Source organism: Xenopus laevis, chromosome 2L (assembly GCF_017654675.1).
Source record: "Xenopus laevis strain J_2021 chromosome 2L, Xenopus_laevis_v10.1, whole genome shotgun sequence".
In the NCBI taxonomy this organism is placed as follows: Eukaryota; Metazoa; Chordata; class Amphibia; order Anura; family Pipidae; genus Xenopus; species Xenopus laevis.
In genome coordinates this window covers 143,648,952-143,669,953 of record NC_054373.1, presented here as the reverse complement: position 1 = coordinate 143,669,953, position 21,002 = coordinate 143,648,952, and the positions used below count along the sequence as shown (strand labels likewise).

The following is a 21,002-nucleotide window of genomic DNA, read 5'->3' as shown; positions in this document are numbered from 1 at the left end:
AACATAAAAAACGACTTTACATTTTAGTTTCAGTCTTGAAAATGTAATATAATGTATACACTGCTAGTAAAAAGAGAAAAAATGTTGTGCAAAGAAAATTGTGCATACCAAGCTTTTTAGATCCTGAGGATGAAGGGACATCGTCTGCTGCTGATGAAGCTAGAGACTGGGAGCTTGATAAGCTTCCAGAGCGTGTTTTGTTGTTGTGCCTATGATCAGACGGACCTTTCTTGCTGGAGGAACTGTGAGGGAGGTGAGAAGCTGTGAGTTTTAAATCCAACTCTGAGCGGCCATTCTGGTATGTAGCAGCTGCAAATAAAAAAAAAAAAAAGTTTTGTATTTAATGGATTTTACTGTACCAAAATGTACATGAACTTTACTTGACATGATCAGAATTACAAAAAAAAAAAAAAACTTAAATGGCTGTTCACATTTGAGCTAACTTTTAGGATGATGTAGAGAGTGAAATTCTGAGACAAATTCCAGTTGATTTTAATTTTTTATTATTTGTAGTTTTTGGGTTATTTAGCTTTTTATTCATCAGCTCTCCAGTTTGCAATTTTAGCAATCTGGTTGCTATGGTCCACATTACCCTAGAAACATGTACTGATTTCAGCAAGAGACTGGACTATGAATAGAAGAGGGCCTACATAGAACAGTGAGTAATAAAAAGTAACATTAATGGGGCTGTTCACCTTTGAGTAAAATTTTAGTAATAGGGAGTGATAATCTGAGACAATTTGCAATTAGTTTTCATTTTTTATTACTTGTGGTTCTTAAGTAATTTAGTTTTTTATTCAGCAGCTCTCCAGTTTGCAATGTCAGCAATCTGATTGCTAGGGACCAAATTACCTTAGCAACCATGCATTGATTTAAATGAGAATATGAAATATTAATAGGGGAGGTTCGGAACAGAAAGATGAGTAATAAAAAGCAATAACAATATATTTGTAGCTTTACAGAGCATTTGTTTTTAAAAGGGGTCAGTGACCCCCCTTTTGAACGCTAGAAAGAGTCAGAAGGCAAATAATTCATAAACTATAAAAAATAAATAATGAAGACCAATTGAAAAGTTGCTTAGAATTAGCCATTCTATAACTTTTTTTCAAAATAAATCTGCACGCACTCCTGCAACCATGGCCATGGAGGTTAAAAATGTAACTTTATTCCATATTAGTTAAAAGATATGCGTCCTAACGCGTTTCGTATCAACAGATACGTAATCAAGTGCCTATGATTACGTATCTGTTGATACGAAACGCGTTAGGACGCATATCTTTTAACTAATATGGAATAAAGTTACATTTTTAACCTCCATGGCCATGGTTGCAGGAGTGCGTGCAGATTTATTTTGAAGACAGAGTTTGCCTAAGCTACGGGTTCGGGGCACGGCACCCGGACCATTCGGCTAACTTGGTGAGTGTAAAGCTCTCTGGCTGTTTTCTATTATCTAACAATTGGAGTGAAGGGCCTGGGGTCTGGACACCCAGGTCAGATTTTTCTGCTTGGTAAGGATTGCCTAGCGGTTTACATCAACGTAAAATTTGAGCAATTTGAGCAAGTTTATAAGTGGTTTTGCTCTATTTATATATTATAATCAGTCCAAAGGAGATTGGAGCCGGCATTTTCTCTTTTTTGTTTACATGCCATTCTATAACATACTAACAGTTAACCAGAAGGTGAACTACCCCTTTAAAAATAAATGTGTAGCCTTACAGAACATATGTTTTTAGATGGGGTCAGTGAGCCCCATCTGAAAGCTTGAAGGGGTCAGAAGAAGAAGGCAAATAATAAAACTATATAAAAAAAATAATTAATGAAGACCAACTGAAAAGTTGCTTAGAATTGGCCATTCTATAACTTGAAAGTGAACCACAACACTGCTCATAGAATGAAATCAAAAGTAAAATTAAACCACTAAAACTTTTAATGAGTTCTAATAACCATCTGTAATGTATCTTAAAGCAGGAAGCAAAATAAAATAATCAGGTGCTCATTAGTAAAAAGTGAAGGTTAATTAGTGGTAACTGATTCAATTATATTTAGCTAGACAAATATTTCTTAATTGAATACAACTTGACAAAGTGCACAAAACTTGCTGCTTAATGGCAAAAGGCCACACTTGTGCAGCATTGTGACTGCAAATTATCACCTCCACTTTTGTTCCCAACATGAATGCTATACTCATACGTGCATCTTCCTCCACTCTTATTTCTTTCCAGATCACTTCCTCCAACACATTTCTGTGCACATGGCAGTAAAATCAGCTACAATTTTCTAATCTTGGACAAATCATCTCAGGTATGTACAGAGAAATGCCATGAAGCAGGTTCCTAACTTGTTGATGTAATGATGTAATGCTCCCTGGAAGAATTCTCCTAGAAAATGGCTTTTCCGTTGTTGTATAGATATACCAGCAGAAGTAGTAATGCAGTTCAGTTTATACCACGCAGCAAGTGCATGCTGAGCCTCCAATAATTTCTACTATGAAGGACCACGATTGGAAAGAGGTTGGAAAACACAGGGCTAGAATTATATACAACTAAGTGGTCCTCAGTCTAAGGCATCAATTATACATACAAATTCATAAATGGGCATTGGCTAATTTGTTTACATACTAACAAAATCTTCTTACCTGGGACCTCAGGCACATCAGGAGTGGTGGGCTCAGAGTCTTCCATTTCTCTGGCATCTAAGGAAAGTGTGTCTAAGCCCTCACTGAGAGAGTCTACAGATTCTGTATCAATGGTAGAGCCATTGAGGTGGTAACCGTTTACCTCATCCTTTTCGGGGACTGAGGTATTCTGTTCTCCATCAGTGGGTGCCATTTTACCAGCATCTGCTGTGGCACTGGTCGCAAGTGCCTCTGTCTTAGGTTTACTCTTCTTCTTCTTATTCTGAGAGAAAAGATACGAACAGGATATTTATTACAAAAAGGGAAAAACTATTAAAGAAATCCTAAAATATTAAAAACATAAATGGCATTAAAATTTACAGCTCTCAATATCACTGGACCATAACCAGGAAGAAAGCTTTTGCCAATGAGAGCGGTGGCTGTATTAGTGTGTTAAATATATCAGGAAGCCTTAGTTCAGTGATCCCCAACCAGTAGCTCGTGAGCAACATGTTGCTCTCCAACCCCTCAGATGTTGCTCCCAGTGGCCTCAAAGCAGGTGATTATTTTTGAATTTCTGACTTGGAGGCAAGTTTTGGTTGTATAAAAACAATATGGGCTACCAATAGCCAATCACAGCCCATATTTGCCGCCCCCAGGAATTTTTGTCCTGCTTGTGTTGCTCCCCAACTCTGTTTACATTTGAATGTGGCTCACAGGTATAAAAGGTTGGGGACCGCTGCCTTAGTTTATCAGTCTCTATCTAGTATTGCTGCTACTGACATTACATGGCATGCGTTACTATGGAAGGTGAAAATGGTTGAATCATACTTTCTGAAACCATATTCAAACAGGTGAAGGAAAAATGTGGTTTTATCAGAACACATAATGCCTCACAAATAAAAATACATGTCGTCTATTCATGCATGGCTTAAAAAATTAATATGTATTCTGCTTAATTACCTTTTTCTTACCAAGTACAGTCCACTCTTTCAGCACCTCCACAGCATTACCTGTTGGAAGAAAGAAGATTATAGTAGGATAAAAAAAAAAAAAAACAGGAAAGGCATTCAGTAAATTTGCCTGAAAGGGAGCATCACCTAATTTCCAAGAAAAACAAATGATTTTGGAAAAATGATATATTCCGTATTTATATATGTGGGTGTATGTGCGTGTAAGCGTAAATGCACTTGTCCTTGCATTAATACGTTTTTTTTATTACATCATAAGAATGTCATATTCAGAATCCTGCAATCTTTGTATAACAGATATAAATGATTTTAAACTTCTTGTATTATGAGTAAATCCTACAGATGAAGGAAATACTGGGGGAGTATCTCTCTGATATTTATCATCCTATAGAGCAGAGTCATGGGTTAGATTTGATTCCCCGCAGACCTGGATGGGATAATCACTAAAAACATGTCATGATTATTAGCTCCCAGCAATTTACATTACAGGAATAATAATCTAAGACAAAAAAAAGCTGAAATAAAAAGTACTGCTCTCATCCTGAAACACAAACCATGACTTAACCTATGAAGACCTTAGCGATGCCGGTAAACACAGAAGATCTGCTATACCTTCCATAAAGGCCTGCACGGTCCTGTCCACACAATTATCAAAATGCTGGAGCACAAGGATGATCTCATTGTTGCTTTTGTTGGGAACAACGGCTCGCACCGCATTGATCTAAAAAAAAGCAAGAAACAAGGTAAAACAAACAGATTTTCATGCATAGATCCTTCACAGGGATATATGCAAATGTGGCAGGAAATATCCAATCTATACAGGCACAGTTTATAGAGCAAAGAAATACTTCTGTTAAAACCTAACCATAAAGTAAGCAGGATTCATTTAGCGTAACGGCAATGTTTCAATGCTCTAAAATGCGTTGCTTTGGTGAATTGTAAGAACGGATTAAAGTCAGTTCCTACAACAAGCATTAATTGTTTTTGAACTATTTACCCTTTTAGATTGTTTACTTCCCTCACTTGCTGGCACTGTGAACTTTGCCCATTCTCACAAGTCATGCAGCACCGTTTATCGGTTTGTCCCTTGACAGCTATGCCTCAGATCCTTTCAGACATAATCAGCTGTGGAGTATTGCTTTTGCTTCCTCACTGTTCTGCTGCCTGAAGGAGAGTATTTGGATATAGTCCAGCTATTGTGTAAGGAGTCTTTTGGCAATCATGTATGAACTCCAGATGAGCTTCAGTGTGCCATGCCAGCTGGTCTCCAGTGGATATTGTAACTTTACCGGTGTCAAACCTTTAAAGCAATAGGGAGGGGGGAATGTTGACCACTCTCATAATAAAGAAGGATCGGTGATTGGTAGGGATGCAACAAATCCAGTATTCGGTTTGGGCTTCGGCCAGGATTCTGCCTTTTTCAGCAGGATTCAGATTCGGCCAAATCCTTGGGCCTATCTAAACTGAATCCGAATTTCCCTATGGGACGGGAGATCAGGTGACTTTTAGACACAAAACAAGGAACTAACATTTTTTTTCCACTTTTTCCTTTCCCGTCCCTAATTTGCATATGCAAATTAGGATTTGGTTCTTTTTACGGCCAAATCATTCACCAAGGATTCGGTGCATCTCTAGTGATTGGTGCCAAAAGTCTGCTGTGAGCAAAAGTTAGCTCATGAATTCTGTAGATAGGACTTCACTGATTTTTGCTTTTAGTTTCCTTCAGTCAAATTCTGCTGCTGCTTAAATGGCAGTCACTGGTCAGTGGAGTCACTGGTTTAAGTGAAGTTGTACAAGAACAGAAAAATATTCTTTTAAATCTACTTTACTTTAAAGTCCCGATCAGTATTTCATTCCAACATGATGGGAAAGGCTGATGTAAGGGTCCGTTTACTGTTCCTTCAGAGGGCACTGAAAACATGCCTGGCTTGTCTGAATTAGCATACTGTAACACATACTAAATAGATTTCCAGCAGTGTGTAAAGATTAAAGAAACATTTTGTCCCTGAGTTTATATTGCAGTGGAACGAAGTGTCCTTTTCCCCCACAGCACTGTGGAATATATTGGATATTATAAACAGGATATACAATTAGCTCATTTTTTAATTTCAGACTTTGTTCAAAGGGGCCATGTCTGAGATATTGGGGCATGCATTTGTAAATTAATTGCCATATTTGCAATGCTAAACCGCCTGAACTTCTTGGGTCAAGTCACTAAGGAGCACTGAAAATTAGGTTGCTGCCAATTCTGCATAAAAATGTAAGCAGAAACCAGACTTTCAACAGGATTTCTTGAGTCATGAATTTTGGGTCACGGTTGTTCCAGAAAAGGGTGTGTTGGAAAAAGTACCCACACTACCCACCAGACAGCGACATACCGGGATTTTTACATTAAAAAAAGTCAGTACACTTCAAGGTGAACCTGGCCCTTGAAATAAGAACCAAGAGACTATTGTAGTTAATTTCTAAGCAGTCTAAGCGAATATCCACACCACAGCAACTGGGGAAACTGTTTTCTTCCACGGTACAGATGTTTGCTATGGCAGCATAAGAAACCCATTACACTGATTTAGGATGCTGTGGTGCTATCAGACAAGGCAAGTATGCTAATGCCATAGGGACATAACAACTGAATGCTGAAAATGCCTTTTGTAATTGCAGGGATGATACTCCAGTTGGCAGCATAGAGAACTAGACAAAAACATATATACCTTTTCCTTCATATTCTCGTAGGATCCCCCTTGGGCCATCACAGTATTGGATTGGACGTCAAAAACAAAGCCAATTTGATCTGTAAACAGAAAAAAGGGTAAAAATATGAATCCCTTTTTAAGAACTGAGAAGTATACTTTAAACAGAGGGATACAAGTAAATTGTGCTACTTGGTTAGTGGACACAATGGTATAACTCAAAACAGAATACAGGTATAGGGCTGTTATCCAGCATGCTCAGAACATGGGGTTTTCTGGATATGGGGACCTTCTGTGATTTGGATCTCCATACCATAGGTCTACTAAAAATAATTTAAACATTAATTAAACCCAATAGTATTGTTTTACCTCCAAAAAGGGTTAACCAAGTTTTAGTTGAAAACAAATATAATATACGGTTTCATTATTATATACAGAAAAAGGAAATGGTTTTTAAATGTGAATTATTTGTTTTTAAATGTGAATTATTTGATTAAAAAGGAGTCTATGGGAGATGGCCTTCCCTTAATTCAGAGTTTTCTGGATAACAGGTTTCTAGATAAATGATCCCATACCTGTGATTGAAATCTTAAAACTGCAGGTTAAGGCTGATGGCAGTGTGCAAAGTGCTATTTCGAGTGCAACTGCCATGTTTTTTCCCCACAATGAATTTCTACACAACTCACTGTAGGCCAAAGCAAAAGTTGCAACTGTGCATGCAAACGTAAAATAGCCCGGAGTTGTTTTATCCTATAATGTAGATCAGGCAGAGAAGCACTTGAAACCAGCCACCCCATTTCTAATTCAACTGTAAAAAAACAGGAGGAGGAGTGATTTGTAGCATTAATACAGGGCAGTAAGTGTTTTCTGGATAAAAAGCTCCAGTACTGATGCGGTCAGGATTTTCCCATTCAAATGAATAGTTGTTGGGGTTCATTAGTTCATTAGCTGTTGAGTTGTTGGGGCTCATAAAATATTCTGGAAATGGCTCATGGTGCATTTTGTAACTACTATCTTCCTACTCAGTACTGTGCATTTGCACCAAGCCCTAATAGCCTTTTAAAAGTATGGGATCCGGAAAACCATTGTCCAGAAAGCTCAGAATTACAGAAAGGCCGTCTTCTCATAGACTCCATTTTATCCAAATTTTTTTAAATTTCCCCTTTCTCTGTAATTATAAAACAGTACCTTGCACTTGATCCAAGCCAAGATATGATTAATCCTTATTGAAAGCAAAACCAGCCTATTGGGTTAATTTCATGTTTACATGATTCTCTAGTAGACTTAAGGTATGAAGATCCAAATTATGGAAAGATCAGTTATCCGGAAAACCCCAGGTCCCGAGCATTCTGGATAACAGTCCCACTTGGAAAATATTGAGCATAACTGCATTTTGTTATTGGCCACAACCAAGAAAGACAATGATGCAGATCAAATTCTAGAGCAGCACAATAAAGTTGCCCATACACAAATTAGTTAGTGTTTAGTTTGTGAAGTCCCCAGGGTGATGACTAGATCATAGTAGGGGTCCACGCAAGCCTACTGAGAGAAAACAATCCCATGTTTATAAAGTGAAATGCCAACGGTGGCCATGCACGGGCCCTTCAGACTGATTTGCCAGCTTATCTGCCCGTGTATGGGGCCCATCTGAATTGTATGTGGTCAAAAATCGAGCAGACGTTTTAACAGGCAAGTTTGATTTTCCCATCGTATTGAGGTCTGCAACTGCTCGATGATACGATCCTCAATCTGACCACTTGCATAGCAGCAATTACGATCAGACCGTTTGCCCAAGGGCCAAACGATTAAATCAGCCAGACATTTCAGACCTCGAGGTGTGTATATCTGTGAAAGGTCCGTCCATTGGAGACCCCTTTTATAATGTATGGTCACCTTTAGTCAGCTGCTTATGTCAGCCAAGGCATTCCAGCTTACAGTTAGCAATTGTTTATGGGTAAAGAAAGTTTAAATTAGACCTGTGTACATTATATAGGTGCGGGGAAGCACACACACAACTGATTAGCATTGGCACACAAAGAGAACAAATGTGTGAAGATTGTTTACAGGCTACAAAATGCAGATAGAATTTCAAGGACAAAGCAGTAATAGTGTTTACAAGGAAGAGAGTCTGCGTGCAATTCTTTGGTTCAGAAAGCCTATATCACAGCCAAGGCTTTCCAGTACTAAATGTCAAGCAATTTACATCTGGTCTCTGAATAAAACCTGCTCCAGTGACAGAAAGCTGCTCCACCCCAAAACCAAGCTGGTCTACAAACAGGATTATGTCAAGCCTGTTGCTGGCCACATCACACATTCATCCAACATGGAAAACACTTAGAAGCTCAGTCTTCCACTGTAAACTCTTAACCACTTCAGCCATCTGCACGGAACACACTTAACCAGTTATCAGCCAAACCAGCTAAAACTAACTTTAAAACAGATTATACCCTGATAAAGACAACAAATTATAAGGCAACATCACAAACGGTGATTGGCACGTTTGCCTTCCCATCTCTACTAAAGGGCAACATACCACCTTGTTCAGCATGAATTCAGTAATTGGGGCTTGGGCTGAAAATACTAGCAATTTTTTCTAGAGAAGGTGGATTTATTGCACTGTACAGGATAGAACAGTGAAACTGAAAATACATTTATTTTGCAGCTTCCTGCTGCAAAAAGGAGGAGGAGAAGGCTGTAAGGCATATTAACAGTCCACAGATAAAACCCAAAAGAAGGCTGTAAGGCATATTACCAGTCTACAGATAAACCAAAAGAATATTTAACTCGGCCTTATCTGTAAACCCGAGACAAGAGCGGGAGCTCATTAGCTCTGTGTTAAACCAACTATAAGAATATTGTATAATACAAATGTGCAGCATAACAAAAAAAAGGCACAGAAATCATTTTGTGTGGTCACTAGTTTTAATCTGTGGGTATTAATAGAAATAATGCAGCTCTTATTTTAATATATAAGGAATTAAATCACCTCCACGTTTACAATAGGGATACACAAAAAGCTACTCGTGCTTGCTATCAGACGTAAAGGTACAACGGACCTGCTATTTTTTAGGGGATCCTTGCCTACATAACCTTAAGAACACTACAAGACTTATCTTCTCCTCTTATAACTTCCAGTGTTGGGTGAAGGTTTTGCAGTGTTACAGGTCTGTAGACACGTTAAAAAATGGTCAACAAAAGACTCTGCTAGGACGGGCAGAATTTATGGATTTAAGGTCGTAATTGCTCTGAAATAACTGCTAAGCTTGTGCAACAGACCCTACAGTGCATTATGGGACATGACAGACATAGGAGCATGGAACTGTGTAATCAGTGGCAGCAAAAAGATGTAAATGGCTGCTTCACTTGCACCTGGTGCCCCCTCAAAGTACCATGGGAAATGTAGTAGATACAGAGGGGTGCAGCATTATGACTGGTAATAAAGATAGGTGATGCTCGACCCTATCACTGGCGTTCTGACCTGCGCTCCCCTGCGTTTCGTTTTTTGGCGTTCAGCCGCAGGGGAGCGCAGGAATAGACGCATTTCATTATTTCAAATGGGGCTGTACTCACTGAGGCGCATGTAGGCTCCGAACGCAGGAAAAATGCAGCATGTTGCATCTCAACCTGCGTTCGGCGCCTACACGCGCCTGAGTGAGTACAGCCCCATTTGAAATAATGACATGCGTCTATTCCTGCGCTCCCCTGCGGCTGAACGCCAAAAAACGCAACGCAGGGGAGCGCAGGTCAGAACGCCAGTGAGTAAGAGCCCTTAGTAGGATGCAGAGTGATATTCTGAGACAATTTGCAATTGATTTTCATTTTTTATTATTTGTGGTTTTTGGCTGCTAGGACCCAAATTACCCTAGCAACCATGCATTGCTTTGAATAAGAGACTGGAATATGAATAGGAGAGGGCCTGCATAGAAAAGAGTAATAAAACATAGCAATGACATTTGAAAGCTGGAAAGAGTCAGAAGAAGAAGGCAAATCTTTCAAAAACTATGAAAAAATAAATAATGAATGCCAATGGAATAGTTGCTTAGAATTGGCCATTCTAGAACATACTAAAAAAGTGAACTTAAATGTTGAGCCCATTAGCAGGCATAGCATTCGCAGCGGGCAGTAGTATATCAGCCCTCATCTTATTTGTTACCAATTCGGGCCCTTAACAACTGTTGGATTAGAAAGGGAGACTGGAGTCAAAATATCCAAAATTCTCTACACTAAAACAGACAGTGGGTGTTGTCCAAATAAAAGACCCAAACTGATGTATTATCCAAGCTTAGGACATGCATTGTTTTATCTCTGTGCTGAACAACTTATTCCATGTAATGGGCCAATTATTCAATCTAACACATCTGGGGCCCATTCTGCTGAAATAATGATTTCATACATCTATAGGAAGGGCAGGAAAGGAAACCATTAAGCTCACGGGGCACAGCTGTACAGACCTCTGTATTAGAACACTCTACTAAAGTCAGTGTGCTTACAGACAGACCTTGTATAAAAGTGCAACTGCTGAACATCACAATGACTGATGGGAGCATGTGTACAGAGCCACTGCTGTTCCAAATTGGCCAAAGATCCCTAAAAAGAAACATCTGGAATGTTCACAGCAAGACATAAATTGTGATGGAATGAGGAAACCGAACACAAATCAGTACAGCGAGACTTTCAACAGGTGCCTCTCGCAGCTGAAGTCTAGTATCCTAGAAGGGATTTTTTTATCACCAAAACAGAACATAAACATTGTTGAAACTATCGCGGAACCATTCTATAGAGATGAAGGATGCAAACTTGTTAAAGGAACAGTAATATCAAAAAAAATTGAAGTTTTTTTAAGTAATTCATTTATAATTCGGGATGCACCGAATCCACTATTCTGGATTCGGCCGAACCCCCGAAACCTCCACGAAAGATTTCGCCAAATACCGAACCCTAATTTGTATATGCAAATTGGGGAAACAATTTATTTCTTCCTTCTTTTATGACAAAGTTATACAATTTAATTTCCCGCCCCTAACTTGTATATGCAAATTAGGATTCGGTTGAGCAGGGCAGAAGGATTCGGCCGAATCCTGGATTCCTTGCATCCCTATTTATAATGTACCATTGTGCTGCACTGTTAAAAATTATGTGTTTGCTTCAGAAAGACCACTATAGTTTACATAAGTAAGCTGCGGTCTTATCAATTGGGGCAGCCATCAAGATGGATAAGCTCAGGTATGCATAGCAGATAACAGATAAGCTCGGCAGAATACAGTGGGAATTTTCCGATATCTACTATACAACTTGTGCCTTTTTTCAAACTGAATGGCTGCTCCTGTGGCTGCACAGCAGCTTGTTTATATAAAACTATAGTAGTGTTTCTGAAGCAAACCACTGCAAGGCAACACTGCATTATATTTTATTTACTTTAAAACACATTTTTTGGTGTTACAATTCCTTTAAGATATGGCGTTCCCTTTAAAGTCACTTAATAAGATAAAGGTGAGTGATCTTTATGGGTTTTTTTGTGTGTTTTATCTTGGTCTTTTTTAAACGAGTTAGCTTTTTGTTGAGTGGCTCTCTGGTTGCTCATGCAGTGGTTTGAATGAGACTGGAAAATTAATAGGAACAGGCTTGAATACAAAGATAAATAGAACAAGTAACAATAAAGAATATTGCAGCTTCACAGAGCAATATTTTTATGGCTGTAAGGTCAGTGACCCCCCCCCCCCCCCATTTGAAATCTGGAAAGAGGCAGAAGAATGCAGCAAATAATTCAAAACATGAAAACTTGCCAAGAATAGAACATACTGAAAGTGAACTACCATTTTAATATTTTTTAGGTATTTAACTACCTGCGTGTGATTATTCTTAAAAGGTTCTGGCTAATGATTTGCATATACAGGTATACAGCCCTTTAGCAGTAACGATCTGTGTCTCCAAAGATGCCCCAGTAGCTCCCAGTCTTCTTTTCTGCTGATTCACTGCACATGTTCTGTGCTGCTGGGGGGGGGGGGGGAACCACTCACAATATACAGTACACACAGAATAGAAATGCCACAATATAAGGCTGATTAGTAATTAATACAGATAATTACTACATGACAGCACAGAAACCAGTGCAATTAGCATCAGAATTTAATCAGCCCTGTAGCACCAGCTTTTATTAAAGGCCAACCTCATTTTCTGCCAGATAATTTGTGATGACCCAACAGCTGCTCAGAGCCCACTGAGCATGTGAGTGTCACAGACACTTTCCAAAATGGTGACATTAAACAGATTGTGGAAAAACTGTAAAAAATAAACAATGGAAAGCAATTGAAAAAAAAAAAAGACTTTCTGGAGAACAATCTGAAAACAACTCAACTGAAAAAAGTTTAACATTTGCATATTATTACTGAATATATCGTTGTAAAGCTTTACTGCTATTACTCTATTATCTGGTTTTACATAAAACACCACAAGACATTTTACATTATGAAAGAAACTGTAATAAGTACATTTCCAATATTTATTAAAAATTGTATTTATGAAGTTTGCAAGTGAAAGCATCTTCAGACTCTTATAATCCCACTCACACACTTCTGGAACCACTATAACCTTATATCTGTTCTCCTCTGGCCAAGACTCCCATTCCCACAATGCCTTGCAGTGCCGGACTGGCCCACCGGGATACCAGGAAAACTCCCGGTGGGCCCAGGTGTTAGTAGGCCCTCTTGTTTCTAAACATTTGGCCTATTTCATGGTCATTCCCTATTTCTTTATGGGGAAAAATGCTTAATAATGGGAGAATATTGTAAGTATATATACAAGCAGGGCCCGGGGCTGAAGTGGGGCCTGGCAGTGCTGCACTTTTCGAAGAGCCGGGCCCCCCTTGACCACTCCACAGCTGTGCCTCTGCTTGTGAAGTCCCGAAGAGGCAGAATGTGGAAGTGCCGAACATACAGAGAGACCCGAAGTCACAAAAGGAGCATACACTGAAGTCCTGAAGTGGTGAAAAGACCCGAAGTCACGAAAACAGATATAACTGAAGTCCTGAAGCCACGAATTCAACTCTACTGACACCAATGTGGGGGTTTTTTTTTTAGTTTTTTTTAACCCCTGGCCACCAATGTTTTATTTTAATAATCTATAGGCCCCTGCCACCAATTTTTTTAAAAAAAATATTTTATGGGGCCCCAATTTTTTTTGAACTTGTAAGGGGGGCCCTGGCGAAAAGGTTTTTTTTTTTTTAAAACTAATTTTTGGGGCCCCAATTTTTTTTTTAACTTATAACGGGGGCCCTGGCACCAATGCTTTTTTAAAAAACTTTTATGGGGGGCCCTGGCCCAATGGTTTTTTTTTTTTACCTTATAAAGGGGCACTGACCATCAATATGTGTGGGGGGTTACTTTTTTAGCGCGGATGTCTGTGTGGTCTTTTAATTGTGATGTGGAGTGGGCGGGATCAGGGGTGGGGCTTAGGGCCCAGAAGGCCCCCCAAAATTTTGTTGTATGGGCCCCCGTGATTTCTAATGGTGGCCCTGTATACAAGACTAGGAGAATAAAGTGGGTGAGTGAGTAGAGGAGGAATAATAGTTTGGAAAGGTCCACTGTCTAAGGTTTTCTGGTGGGCTCACAGTTTTAGGTTTTCTGGTGGGCCCAAGGCTTTCTGGTGGGCCCCTGGCATCCCAGTCCGACACGGGTGCCTTGCATGTTCTGTGCAGAAATAAAACAATGGAAACATGCAATGCATTGTGGGAACTGGAGTCTTGAAGAGGTGTAAGTTCTGACACATTGTGACAGACACTGCTTTCAATTGCAATCTATTTATTTATATTATTAAATATTGAAAACTATAGATTATTTTCTAGACATTTTCTTTCATACACATCCACAAAATATAATTTTCTTGTACAGGAAATAAGAAGGTAAAAAAAGAAAATATAGCAGTAGAGCAGAAGAAGATGCAGTGGAGCTCAGTTGAAGTTTTGATGCACACCAGTGAGAATATCAGACCTGGGCTTGTATCCAGTAAGAGCTGACACACAGAACTGTGCAAATACTACGTGGCTGCTGGGGGAAGAAATTCTAGGTACCGTTCATTTTTAGTACATGTCGCCTCTGTGTGGAAGAAAAACCTTGCATGCAGTGTTCATCATTATGCCATACTTTTACAATATGGTGGCTCAAGTATAAACCAAGGAGCAATCTAAAGGCACTGCTGACTCCTTATGGATTTGCAATTTCTCAGTACTGAGGTGCCCAAGTAGCAGTATGGGGTCGCCATCTTGATCCCCCGTGAAGAGTTAGGACAAATGCGTATTAGCAGTCTGGGATATTCCCAGAAGTAAAGCAGGGAGCTTGAAAAAAAGTTTGGCTCAACCTATATACTATACTCTATTCATACACACTTGGGCTGACTGAATGTTGGACATACATCCATACTATAAGGACCCCTGTTGCAGACATGACTTACATTTCTAAAAGCAACATTAAACACATGAATCTAAATTGCATCTTTATGTCCTTTTTGGAATATCTATACCGGTATGGGACCTGTTATCCAGAATGCTCAGGACCTGGGGTTTTTTCGTAATTAGGATCTTCATAGCTCAAGTCTTCTAAAAAATAATGTAAACATTAAGTAAGACCAACAAAACGGTTTTGCTTCCAATAAGGATTAATTATTGGAATTTGAATTATTTGATTATAATGTAGTCTATGGGAAAGGCCTTCCTGGAAATCAGAGCTTTCTGGATAACGGGTTTCTTGATAACAGGCTCCACAGAATCGCTCTCTCTCTGTTAATATGGAGAGATTCTCTGAGCTTAACAACCATCACTCACCAGAGCAAGCCAGTGTCATTTCCTCGGTGCTGAGATGAGAGAGGAGCTGCAGTTTTCAGTTTGCCAGGTGACAGTGAAGTGCAGCCAAAGGTAAGAGAACAGCGCAGTGTAGTGAGCCGTGTGTCACTCATGTTACAGGTCACAGTGTTGGGACACGCCTCCTATTCTAATAGCAACCCCAGGCGGAGCAGAACCCGCACCCAAAGCAAGCACAACTATCCCTCATCATAAATGCATAGCATGCCGGCTGACGTCAATTCAGCTGGGAGGGGGTGTGGTGTGCTCGATAATAAGCAATGGACTTGGAAACACAGGTTCAACTCCAGCTCCATAGGTTTTTATCAGTTTACCAAGGTATAAACTTGTTCCTTCTTCACAAACAACGAAGAATTCCAGCCATAAACAGAGGTGTACTAAAGGATAAGTAGAACTGCCGCTTATCTGCAAGATAATGTCTAATGTTTAGCTTAATGTATTCATGCCAACATCAGAAAAGCAAGGAGCCAGAGAAGCAGAAATCACATTATTTTGAGGGATAAATAATTAACAAATTTCTTACAAATTTCTTCCATGCAATGCAATAATACTGTATTTCCTATTGCTAAAATGATCCAATTGCCACTGAAATGATTAAGCTAAGTTTGAGGTTAACAACCTGAAAAAAACCCTCAAACTGCTTGAGTTTTTGGGCAAAACCCTTCTAAAAAAAACTTGATCAGGGAGGCTATTAACATCTCCAAATAGTTCGAGGGACCACTGCCATTGACCTCTACATGACAGGTTTTAGAGGATGTATTTTCAGATTCTAGCTATTTCCAGGGTTGGGGTATAATAAATCTTGAAAACAATTTGTGGTTTTTTTTTTTTAAATAACCTCGAAATGTTTTTTTTTTTTTTACCCCCCCCAAAAAAATATCTGTTTTTGAATTAAAAATAACCTCAAAAACTCAATTTTTTTCGTGAAAACACTTGAACCTTAATAAATCTGCCCCATAATGATATACATTTACGATACAGGTATATGGGGGTTTTCCAGGTTTACTATAAAATCATTTAAACATTAAATCAGTGATCCCCTACCAGTAGCTTGTGAGCAATGTTGCTCTCCAACCCCATGGATGTTGCTCAAAGTAGGTGCTTATTTTTGATTTCCAGGCTTGGAAGCGAGTTTTAATTGCATAAAAACTATATTGCCAAGTAGAGCCTCCTGGGGCTAGCAAACAGCCAATCACAGCCCTTTTTTTGGCACCCCAAGGACTTTTTCATGCTTGTGTTGCTCCCCATCTCTTTTTACATTTGAATGTGGCTCATGGGTAAAAAAGGTTGGGGACACCTGCATTAAATAAACCCAACAGGATTGTTTTGCCTTCAATAAGTATTGTTATAGAATTATGTAGAAAAAGTTAATCATTTAAAAAAAAAAACTTGAATTTTTTCAATAAATGGAGTCTCCGGGAGACGTTCTTCCTATAATTTGTAGATAATAGGTTTCTGGATAATCTATCCCATACCTGTACAAATATATTGCCTCTTTGACATAGCACAGCACCAGACAAACTCAATTCTTATTTTTTTCAGAAAAGGGATAGTAATTTAGTATGTTATAATGCCATAATTAGCATTTTAACGGACTTGCCTACTAATGGTTCATGTTATCAGAGAGCTAAGTAACAAATCCTTTCTAGCCTGGGAACAATAAGCCTCCCCATAAAAGAGATTAAAGCTGGCCACAGAGGGGCGAGGCGAAAGATATCGGACCTACCAGTAAACAGGCTTGAATATTGAATACATTGGATATTAGTCCAGTGGCAAGTTTGCAAAGCTATTACTGCACTGGTATAGGATCTCTTATGCAAAAATTCAATTTCCAGAAAGTCATCTCCCATTTTAAGCAAATAATATCTTTAAGGGATCTTACTCACTGGCGTTCTGACCTGCGCTCCCCTGCGTTCCGTTTTTTGGCGTTCAGCCGCAGGAATAGACGCATGTCATTATTTCAAATGGGGCTGTACTCACTCAGGCGCGTGTAGGCGCCGAACGCAGGTTGAAACGCAACATGCTGCATTTTTCCTGCGTTCGGCGCCTACACGCGCCTGAGTGAGTACAGCCCCATTTGAAATAATGACATGCGTCTATTCCTGCGCTCCCCTGCGGCTGAACGCCAAAAAACGGAACACAGGGGAGCGCAGGTCAGAACGCCAGTGAGTAAGAGCCCTAATATTGGGTTTATTAGTTTCAAATTTTCGAAAAACACCAGGTCCTGAGCATTCTGGAAACCAGATCCCATACCTATAGTCACATTTGAGCTCAGCACAGCTCCCCAAACATCGACAAAAAGGACAGGACCATGGGCAGCTGGGTGAGTAGAGCTATTCAGAGGGCCCATATGTTTTTGCGGTGGGGGAATAAGAATTTCTAGTTAAACCACTTCTACAATACGGTGAAAAATGTACAAACCAGAATGAGCTCTAGGGTCGTGTTCCTAATCTGCAAATGCTTTTACTGAGGAGTTTAAAAAGGGGGTAGGAAATGTTTATGAAAGTGTTCATGCTGTAGACAATGGTCTTTAGAAACTATTAGCATTTTTGTTTACTAGCTCTACCCCATTTGTCCTTTAGACTGTTCTATTGACCAGACTCAGAGAATAGAAAATGAAAGTAGAGTGACTACAGAGAAATGAAAGTAACAGTCATACAAAACGTAGCCTGATTGTTGACTTCCTTGTTTCGGGGGTTACTTACCCTAGCAACTGGACTGGCATTAGTATGTACAGAGGGAGGAAAGGAGGTCAATAATTCAATAAAAAAAAAAAAAATAAGTTCAACATTCATTTCTCTAGTTTAATATTTGAGAATTATGAAAGATTAATAACTTTTAAATAGCTCTGTGTATAAGCAGAAAAAAATATCAAAGAATTTGGAGGTGATTTTCTTAAGACTAATGACAGCTCATAAACAACTTAATTGGGGAGGGACTACTCAATCTGAAATAAAGCTGGCTTTTGTAGCTAAAAGACTAGTGCCATAAATTACAAGGAGGAAATGGAATGTTGCTTCCTAACACTGTATGAGCAGGAGTCACAAATTGAGCATTACAGGGATTAACTAAAGCACAAAAACAAAATATTGCAACATGTATCTATGCTAAGGCTTCTACAGGTTCTTTCAAAATTAGTTTTTATGTCCACTATCTTACTATAAGGACTCTATAGTAAACCAAGGGACACTGCTCAGATTATAAAGCGTGCCGATGAAGTCTGCATTTAATCTATGATATATAAAAATTAGGGGAGGGCAGGCCCTAAAGCTGGCCATACACAAGGTCAACAAACAAGCAAATCTTTCACCAATATGCCCCACCTTGAGGTGAACATATCACAATGAAGGAGATACAGGCAGAGGGATAGACGACCGCATCAATGAGCTGATGCAGCCCTTGCTCCGACTGGATTTTTAAACCTGTCCAACGGATATCTGACCTGATTGTCAGGCAGATATTGGTGGGGGATGCCTGCGATGGGTTCAATACATGGGCCAATAAATCACCCCGTGTATGGCCATCAGGGCCAGGGCCAAATGGAGGCCGAAATCAGCAAGCTGAAATCTGCTGCCTCCTCTCTCTTCCACTCTGAATCAGCTCGTTGCAAACAAAATTCAGCTCAAATTACAGACTCATGTTTCTTCTCTGAAACCCGTAGCGTCTGTTCGCATGGGCATACCGGGATCGACTTCGCCAAACGAGCGGATCTCTCCGTGTATGGCCTCCTTTAGTGTGTACCGTTCGGCAATTTTATTAACGAATATGTACAATTGCAAATAATGGAATGAATAAAGGCTGATTAAAGGATTCCAAAGGTGTACAGTCAATGTGTAGGCTTCTTACATATAGTTCACATCCTATCTCCTTAGAGTGCATAAACAAAAAAAGGGTTGTAAAACCTAATAAAATACCTCTGAAAAAAAAAACAGTCCATGTTTGAAATGTGGTGTTTCTCTCTCTACCTTTCCATGGGCAGTTAACTGAACTATGTATCAGATGTGGTATAGTTGGGGACAATCTCAGTCCTAAAGTAATGCCACATGGTCACTGTAAATAAATACACGCCAGGGACTCTAGTCACTAGCTATGAGGTGGCACACAGCATTTATTGTACACCTCTAAAAACAGGAAATTTCCTTCAATGAAAATGTCTCAAAATACCGTTGTAGCCACACCAGCCGCTTGACGTGCCGCATTCCCAGGCTGTTCTAGAGAGTCGCTGGAATTATGCATTGCAGGATGGCAACCAATCCCCATCTTGCGGGCGGAAGCCAACAGCATGCATATGCAAATTATGATTTGGGATTCAGGTGAATTTGTCATGAAGAATTCAGCCAAATGTTCAGCCAACCAACTCTTCTCCCCCATGTGTGTGCTGTCATCTCTTCTGATTGGTTAAACACGTAGAGGATAAATCTCTATTTTTTTTTTTAAAGATATATTTAATACAGTTAACGGAGGAAACGGGGAAATTGAGGGAGTGTGAGATCTATTAGTTTGAGGTCCACCTTGGGGTAAAAACGTTATTTGCTTTCTAAGGGTTAAACTACACAAGAGATTTTGTAGGATGCTCTTGGATTGATAAAACGCATCCTACACATCAGATGTAGTCACATGAGTTAAATTATAACGGGACAGATACAAAACATCTGATGTATAAATTATATGAAATATTTGCTGTCCGAAACTACTCGTCTGTCGGATGGGAAAACCGAATACAGAGTCTTCAATCGACAAGCTAAAAATTGATGGTGTCGGAAAGACTTTTTTCCCCCTCATTGAAATACATTGCCAGTCAGAAGTAAATGTGTAAATAAACCTTTAAACAAAAGGCCCCATCCGATATTACATTACAGCTGGGGGGAATCAGATTTTGTAGCATCCTACAAATTGTGTGCGGTTGTGTGGCATTTTGCTGCGTTGCATGGCAAGATCAGATAAAATCTGACTCTGATCAAATTCTCCAGAGTTGTTTAGCTCTTTTTTTTTAGATTTTCTAAGACCCTTGTCTGAATGGCAGATACCCACTTAGACTGTAAGCTCTACGGCGCAGGAACTTCCTGCTTACGGAGTCTCATACCACCTAGAACTTAATCTCAATGTCCTTATATAAGCTGTGTACTGTGCATTTATTGTATTATGTGACTTCTTTGCATTATACAGGTATGGGACCTGTTATCCAGAATGCTCGGGACCTGGGGTTTTCCAGATAACGGATCTTTCCGTAATTTGGGTCTTCATGCCTTAAGTCTACTAGAAATCATTTAAACATTAAATAAACCCAATAGGCTGGTTTTGGTTCCAATAAGGATTAATTATATCTTAGTTTGGCTCAAGTACAAGCTACTGTTTTATTATTACAGAGAAAAAGGAAATCATTTTTAAAAATTTGGATAAAATCGAGTCTATGGGAGACAGTCATTCCGTAATTTAGAGCTTTCTGGATATCCGGTTTCCGGATAAGGGATCCTATACCTGGTGCGGCTCCCTAACAGTGCTTTACAAATAAAGTTATACATACAGCAATGTTTTCATAAATCTGTTCCCCTTTGTAGCTAGCCAGGAGATTTTGGATCTGAAAGGGGCCTTCAGATTGCTACTACATTATGGAGATAGTGGGGGTCATTTATAAAGTTCGCGCAGGGCAGATTGGTTCGCAAAGTGAATATATTTGCCCTGCGCATGGATATATTTATAAAGCTGAATAAGACGGTGCAAACAGAATTGCAATTTTTTTTTCACAATGCAAATGTCTATAGGAGCTTTTTAAATATGTCACAATTCGCAAATATTTATGCGCACACTCTACGACTCAATTACGCCACAACTTTGGTGGCGGATAAAATATTCGCAAAACAGTTTCGCAAACTGCG

The 21,002-nt window shown here is 39.4% G+C and overlaps 1 protein-coding gene across 3 annotated transcripts in view; it reads right to left on the bottom strand.

The window, feature by feature from the left end:
• The window catches only part of spats2.L (spermatogenesis associated, serine rich 2 L homeolog), a 66,792-nt gene that overhangs the window by 12,999 nt on the left and 32,791 nt on the right, over window positions 1-21,002 (bottom strand). For 2 of the 3 annotated variants that reach the window (XM_018245137.2, NM_001093446.1), the window contains 5 exon segments: window positions 6,297-6,376; window positions 4,198-4,306; window positions 3,578-3,627; window positions 2,636-2,897; window positions 109-309 (listed from right to left, as the gene is read on the bottom strand). In XM_018245137.2, the coding sequence (XP_018100626.1) occupies window positions 109-309; window positions 2,636-2,897; window positions 3,578-3,627; window positions 4,198-4,306; window positions 6,297-6,376 (702 nt within the window). 3 annotated transcript variants of the gene reach the window in all.